Source organism: Barbus barbus (assembly GCF_936440315.1).
Source record: "Barbus barbus genome assembly, chromosome: 3".
Taxonomy (NCBI): Eukaryota; Metazoa; Chordata; class Actinopteri; order Cypriniformes; family Cyprinidae; genus Barbus; species Barbus barbus.
This window is the reverse complement of record NC_136731.1, coordinates 44276016-44283888: the sequence shown is the minus strand read 5'-3', so window position 1 is coordinate 44283888 and position 7873 is coordinate 44276016. Positions and strand designations below refer to the sequence as shown.

The 7873-nt window shown below is 35.9% G+C and overlaps 1 protein-coding gene across 1 annotated transcript; it reads right to left on the bottom strand.

The window, feature by feature from the left end:
* Nucleotides 1-301: 301 nt before the first annotated feature.
* LOC306852785 (uncharacterized protein) lies at nt 302-6067 on the bottom strand. Its single transcript, XM_079389864.1, has 10 exons — nt 5827-6067; nt 5006-5726; nt 2684-2815; nt 2471-2605; nt 2352-2382; nt 2204-2236; nt 2050-2088; nt 1828-1915; nt 1613-1660; nt 302-1332 (listed from the first exon to the last, which is right to left on the bottom strand). Exons 3-10 carry the CDS (start codon nt 2804-2806, stop codon nt 1302-1304), a joined length of 528 nt encoding a protein of 175 aa, XP_079245990.1. The 5' UTR covers nt 2807-2815; nt 5006-5726; nt 5827-6067; the 3' UTR covers nt 302-1301.
* Between the last annotated feature and the right edge of the window lie 1806 nt (nt 6068-7873).

Sequence of the window (7873 nt, the reverse complement as noted above, 5' to 3'; positions counted from 1 at the left end):
AACAATCATGAAGCATTTAATAATAAAGAGCATCAGCCATGTATAATGCTCCGATCGTGAAATGTTATTCATATTTATCTATATTAACATTTATGTATAGTATTTAGCAGAAACAGATTTGATCTCCCAAAGATGTAGAAAAAGACAAATTTAAGATTGATTCCCTTCACAGATCTCAAACTTTCATTCACCTGAGATTTGAACTTTTTTAGTATTATTATTTTCTACTTTTATTTTTCTTTTATTCTACATAACTATATAGATATATATATATATATATATATTTTTTTTTACTTTTGAGATTCAGTAAGAGTTCTCACTCCAAACAACACAACTATCACACAGATGAACACACAAAAGCACTCAGAATGGCTCAGGTCTAAATGAATTGATCATATTTTCCTCACATGCTCGCTGCTGCTGTATTAACTGTTATTTCAGTAGGAATAGACGCCAGAAAAGACGCTAAACCCGAAGCAAACTATACAGAAATGGCACCTTAAAATGTACAAAGTGTTCCAAGACTCAGGTCTCAAGTGTTCAACATGTCATTGCTGTGTAATTAAATATGTGATTAAATACTGCTGGCCTCATCTCAGAAGACTGCTGCTGGTTAATTAGTGGCAGCTTTCAGTGTTTGAATAAAGATCTGGCGCCACCTGCTGGACGCTCAGAGGACTTTCATTCACCTGAGAATTTAACTTTTTATTATTATTTTCTACTTTTTATTTACTTTTATTCTACTATATATACACACACATAAAGGAAATTAAGCAATTGTCCTATTGCAAGTTTGCCTTTTTTATTTATTTAATACCTTTTCATTGTAACCAAGTTACTATACGTGACCTTTTCCACGTCACTGCGTATTACGTGACGTCACGAACGCGCATCACAGAACAGAGCAAGGCGAGCATTTGTGCTTCTAAAACTTAAACTTTTTTATTTATTTTTGAAATGACCGATCGTTTCGCTAGATAAGACCCTTATTCATCGTCTGGTATCGTTTAAAGCCCTTCGAAGCTGCACTGAAACTGTCATTTGGACCTTGAACCGTTTGGGTCCCAATGATGTCCATTTTATGGAGAAATGTTTTCATCAAAAACCTTAATTTCTTTTCGACTGAAGAAAGAAAGACAGGGACATCTTGGATGACATGGGGGTGAGTAAATTATCAGCAAAAGTTTTTTTAAAAGTGAACTAATCCTTTAAGCACTGAGTTTGAGTTAATAATGAGTCGATTCAAACCGATCGAGCCGTTTAACTGTTCAGATTCAGATGTCTTCAGTGAATCAGGAGCTTCAGATCATTTGAGCAGCAGCTTCAGGATCCCTGAGAGAAACACATTCAGTTTCAGCAGATGAAGATTCACAGAGCTAAAGATTCACTTACAGCAGATTCATTCTCATCAGATCTGTGTGAAGGTCAAAACATCATCCAGCTGTTTCACCGCTTCATTGTTCAAGTGATTCACTCCACTACATTTATTCAGTCAACAGTTATTCATTTATCTGAACCACTCTTGCTGCATTCAAAGAGCTCGTTTGATTCATCCATTCAGTGTGACTCAAACTTATGAGTTTAGTGTTGTTTCTGTACAGGAATCACTCACCTGTTTCCTGAATCATCATCACGCTGAGAGATGAACCTCTGAAAACATCTGACAACAGATTGAGTCTGATTATTAAATATTATTACATTCAGCACAGAGTTTGAGTTTATTCAGACTGATAGATTCAGTAATCTGAAGATGAAGGGAAATGTGATTCATGATGAAATAAAATGAGATTTAACAACTGAAATGATTCAAGATTGATCAGGACTCACCCGAAGTTCATTTTATGCTTCATCAAACAGATCAAGAAGATGATGAGGAGAACAATAATGAAAACAGCCAAAAGCCACAAGAACTGATCTATTAAAGTGATAAAAAATACAATCAGCTGATCAACTGAATAAAGAACTGAACCAATGAAATCAGCTGATATATGAACACGATGAAAAGAATCAGGAAGCACAGCCACAGACGTCATGTTCTTATGGTTTTACCTGAATTCTGGAGATCTGGAGACGCTTCATTCAGATCATCTTTACAAACACAAAGATCACAAATATGAGTCAATATGAGAGAACAGAGTGAAAGTGTATTGAGTGTGAATCAGATCTGCAGTGTTTTATTAGATGTTTATCAGCTGAAACTCACCTGGGTTTGGAGTCGCTGCAGTTTGATTCCTGGCTGAAAAACACATTCACAATCATCATGATTCACTTGAAGATTCACAGAAGATTCAGTTCAACACAGAGTTTGATCTCAATCAGGACACACTGATGTGTTTCACTGTTTCTCTCACCTCTGAAGATGATCTCACGGCTGAAATGAAACTGAAATAAAATAAAGAATCATTAGAGCCTCATTTATATTGTTCAAGGATTAAATATAGAGATAGATATAGAGATTGAGTTGATTTACTCCATCAGCAGAATCACAGATGATCTCATGATTCAGATTCACACAGAGAGACGTGACGAGACGATCAGATGAGACAGAAATAACAGGATCAATCAGTTTCTGAGGGTCTGATGGGTCTGCTATCAGAAGCCCGTCCTGATCAAATGAAACAGATGAGAATCATATCATGTATGTGTGTGTAATGGTGTAGTCTGAGGACAGAAACACACTCACCTCTGAGAGCCAGCTCTGCTCACAGTCAGGATTATTAGTCTGATTCAGTAAAACAGACAGAATCACATACAGAAACCCCGCTGGAGTCTGAATCTCTGAACACGTTATATTGATGATGTCCATGAGTCAATGCTGAAAACATAAGAGTTTTTATAGAATAAATATTAAACCTTTTAATATTTGGCAAGGATGTAAAGATGTGCCTTTAAAACACCGCAAGACTTCATTAGTTAAAAACATTAGTAAACATGAACTAAGAATGAACAATACTTTTACAGCATTTATTAATCTTAGTTAATGTTAATTTCAGCATGTACTAATGCACCATTAAATCTCACAAGTTGTGTTTGTTAACATTAGTTAATGCACTGTGAACTAACTTGAGGGATTCGGTGCATTTTGTGCTCCCAGTAAAGATCATCATATCATTGCCTTAAAATATTCAACAACGTCAATTTTAAAGTTGTCTTTGACATAAAAAAAAGCACATGTGAACTTTAAGCATATTCAATTTTTCTAAACATTTTACAGCATTTAAACCACCAAATATCAAGCATTAAATAAATTTAAAAAATATAAATATAATAAAGGTTTTTAGCTTGTCCCTCAAAATATTGTCCACCCTGTTATATTCCAACCGGTCCTTTAAATGAGAGTTGGAAAAAGGAAAGTTCATCATATCAAATGAATAACATGATTTCATTGGAGGAAAACAACCGGGGAAGGTGAGTGAAAGCCTCTGTTTTGTGACTTGTCTGGCTGATTTATTGGCTGATTTTAGGTTTACGTGCACTCTGTTAGTGTCTACCCTGTTAAGTCAGAAAACCTAACAGGGTAGACACATTTAGCAAATGGATCCTTACATTTATATGCCTAAGACTGACCAAAATACACAAGAATTGTGTAAAAAAATGTGTTTTTAATTTTTTAAGTGTTATCCAGAAGGCACGACTACTATGATTGACCCATTCTCCTTAACAGGGAGGAGATGGAAATATTGTGATATTTGGTGGTTTAAAATGCTGTAAAATGTTAAGAATTGATAAGAGAGAGAAACTTCTATATGCTTAAAGACAACTTTAAAATTGATGCTGTTGAAAATTTCTAAAATGTTTTCCTTGCGGACACTAAAGGCATTGAATCAGATTCAGATCCAGGAAGTTTGCATCTGTAGTTTTGTGTGAGGGGTAGTGTAAGGGTAAGGAGGTTACAGTTTTTACATTATATAGCATACGGGGACCCTCCGTAGGAGTAATGGTTTTTAAACTGTACAAACATAAGTCGTTTTGGATAAAAACATATGCTAAATGCATTCATGTAAATGTGACCCGATCAGTTGTGTTGAATCACAGATTTAATACTAGGCCACTGAACTGACTACATTGACTACTCATATGTGTCAGCTGTAGGTTTTGTACCCTCATTGTGGTTTCATGTGTGAAATCTCGAGGAAACTGAACACAGACTCTCATGGTGCTGTCTTGATTTGTCTAATCTGGAGTTTTCACTTTTTGAAAAAGCGGTTGGTTTCATTCTGAAATAGGCTATGTTTCTAATTCTCATTCATAACAGCATTCATGGCTGTAAATATTGTCTAGTGACTTCAATCGAAATCATCGTGATAATATTTTTTGTTCGTATTGCACAGATGATGATAGCGCTGTACAAATCAAGTTTCAAGTTAATCAAATAAAAAATAAACAGACATCCATTCCTCATTTTCTTGGGTAGGCCTACTTAAATAAAAATAAGCATACCTAACGCTTTTTGGGACTTGACAACTTTCATTTTAATTATCAACACGTTTACATTTACGATGGTTTTATTATTTATGCGTATTAATTAGCCTAAAAATAGTAGCATCATAAAACTAGGTTAGTGTAGCAAAACCATTTTAATTTGTGGTTACCAACTATATTAACCATGTTTTTTTATCATTATTGTTATTATTTATTGGAAGCGTTATTTAAACTGTTAAGAGTTCCTAGTTTCTTTCATTGTATTATTTCAGCAAAACATTTATTGTGAACGTTAAGTAAGTTATAAATCGTCCTTTTGACAGAAACGACAACAACTAATTTTAGCAGTTTATTACATTAAATATATATTTCTATTATTTTTTTCTCTCTGAAATTCCCAATCTGCCTCCTTGAGTTGGCCTAATTCATCCTGGCGCTGACATGTTTTCCAGATGTTATTACATTAGACCTATAACATAAACCATGCTGGTCGGAAAGTCCTTAACAATCAATAGAAAACTGCCTCACGATCAATCATAATTAAACGTATAGGCCTACAGACAATTGAACATGTATTTCATACCTTATAGCGGATCCTCGGCCAGAATAAGTGAGTGGTCCTTGATGACAGAAAGAAGTTGCTCTTGAAGCAGCAGGAGCAACACATGCAGGCTCTTATACACACAGAAGGAGCGTAGCAGCACATAGGCTATGGGAGGAGTTTCGCTGTTTGTGGTTTGACTGCCAGACTGAGTCACCACATCAAATGCATGGTGGAGGTCGATCCGGAACGGCGTTTATGTAAATCATGAGTTGAATGCCAAAGTCCATAAATATTGCAGTCCACGCATTCCAGCTGACAGCCAAACCCATTTTTGCAGTGTGGGTCTTTGTTCTCCAAACACTTCTTTTAAGTTTCTTCATGTTTTTATTTTCCCAAGTGAATCGCTTCACTTTAATGATGATGAAAAATGCGGTCCAGGAGAAGGTTATGCACGTTACTAAAATACCTCACTCACAATCACCTCTTTACAAAATTCATGAAGATAAAGCCCAGGTGTGTCGAGAGACCAGCTGCTCTTTATTCAGATCTGAACCTGGACAATCAGCCACATCAACCCGCTTCTGAGTCACTTCATCACAAACTTCAGCTTCATGTTTTTTTCCTGTTTTTCTTTGAACTTTAAACCTCTTTTCTTCCAGTATAGTATTTCCAGATCAGCCTTCCCCAGACCTCCTCCTGCCCATCAGAAGAGTCCGGATCACTGGATCATCTGGGCTGGAGCTGCTGATTGCTGACATCTCTGAAAGAGCGAAAATATGCAATATGAATTTAAAATAAGACAAAGTCAAGGATAAAGTCATCACACGAGTTTAAGAGCAGAATAAAAGGCGGTTTCTCACCAGGAAGTGTTTCAGATCTCGTCGCCATTTTCACTGAATCTGATTACAACATATCAGAGCCCATGAAGAAAGCAAATCAATTCAAAACATAAATTCATTATAGCACATATTTGTAATGTTTTATAATTACTAATATGCAACATATATGCGCATTAAACGTTAAACACATCCAGCTGTTGTTCAGGGTTGTTCAGCTTTACTTTCACTTTCGCTTCCACGTGATTTAATCAGCTGCGAAGTCACCTGATCCTAGAGAAGAGGCCACAGACTCCTGCCTTCTTTTGCTCTCAAACGTTGATATAATAGCTGTGTTTGTCTTGGACCGAGGTGAGATTTGCCGCTTGCAGTCGGGCGAGCAGCTGGAAACGGAGACGTGAAGTCAGACACGTTCTGCTTTATAGAAGTAAAATAACGACAATGTCTATTAAACCAACAAACAAACTCAAGTAGAATTTCAGTAGGCTAATAAATAATAATAATAATAAAAATAGGGGAGAAAAGGGTGACACTATAAGGCCCACATGTGTCACTCACCTGGAAAATATAAAAGTAATTTGTCATGTTTTCCCCCTCAATTATAAATGAAATAACAGAAGTATTTGTGTGTTTCAGTGTCAGACCGACAGCTGAAGCTACAGAAACACAATCACACATCAGCCTCTGATCATGGAGGATTCTCACGGAAACTCGTAAAATGCGCACGATTTAGTAAAAATCGTATGAATTTGTACGAGTGAGGTCGTATGAATAAGCCACCTCGTGAAATATGTAGGAATTGCCGTGAGATCGGGCTGACTATGAAAGATTTCAAAAGGAATATTTTATTTTTATTTAAATGAAGTACTGCATCAACATGTTCTCTAATGTGCTTTCAGTTTACTGCAGGAGCATAGTTTTAACTTCAGGACAGATTTATATCATATCTCACGCGTTTCAGTCAATGAAAGCCTTTTTTTAAACTGTTGTTTTACTTAGTGGTTTTATTTATAATAAGTATTATGGCTTTTACACTCTCACACCCTACTTTTAGGCTTTATGTTCAAAGTGTACATTTTGAAAAGGCACCAAACACGAACAGATTGATAAAGCCTCTGGGACTGAAATCATTTGACAAAATTAAGATTTCATTGTGTTGCTGAGAGCAAGAATAAGCAGATATTGCTTCACTAAACTGAACACTAAACAGAGACATGTTGCTCATGAGAGTGTTTCTCAATCTCAGATCTGATGTTGTATAATAATGGTCACGTGATCAGACTGAGGCTTTATGAATGAAAGTGCCTCTGAAACGATTTCACTTCTTCAGTTTGAAAGAAGATCTGGCGCCATCTGCTGGACATCAAACACCAACATTAAGACTGAGATATTTCAAGCAGTAAAACAATCCTGCCAATAAAATACTCTGAAATGTAATGAAATCTGAACTGCCATTTTTTATTAATAGAATTCATCAAAGAATTAACTTGTAATTCGAGTCACTAGTTCTGCCACACAGCCTAGTGAGCTTCTTCGCTCCCTACATAGACAGCTCAGATCTGACTCGTTTATTAATATGAGAAACATCTTCTGTGATCCACTTACACAAACAACCTTCGTTCACTGAATACATCATAACAAATCAGACTGAATGAACCGCGCAGTTGTATCTGGAAACAAGGGACTGTGAGGCTCAGCCAAGTCAGCTTTATTTCTATATAGCGCTTTATACAAGACAAAGAAGCTTCACAGTAATTAACAAAAAAATGCATTGCTTTTCCTTTAAAAAGAAAATATGATAAATACCTTTACGTCATGCAGAGTTGTATATAAATATATAACTCTTAAATATAGATTTAAGAATAATGCACATATTTCAAACAGCAGTGAAAACACCATGAGGCAGAAAGAGAAAATAGACAGCAGGTTTCTTTTTTAATGTATCAGTGCAGAAAAGTTACTTTAGAGTTGAAAATGTCTTATTTATCCTGTAATGATGTAGTATGAGCAAATAGCTAATACATGCAGAAGCGTAACGAATCACCGCTCTCTGACCCTGAGTTTGAGTCCA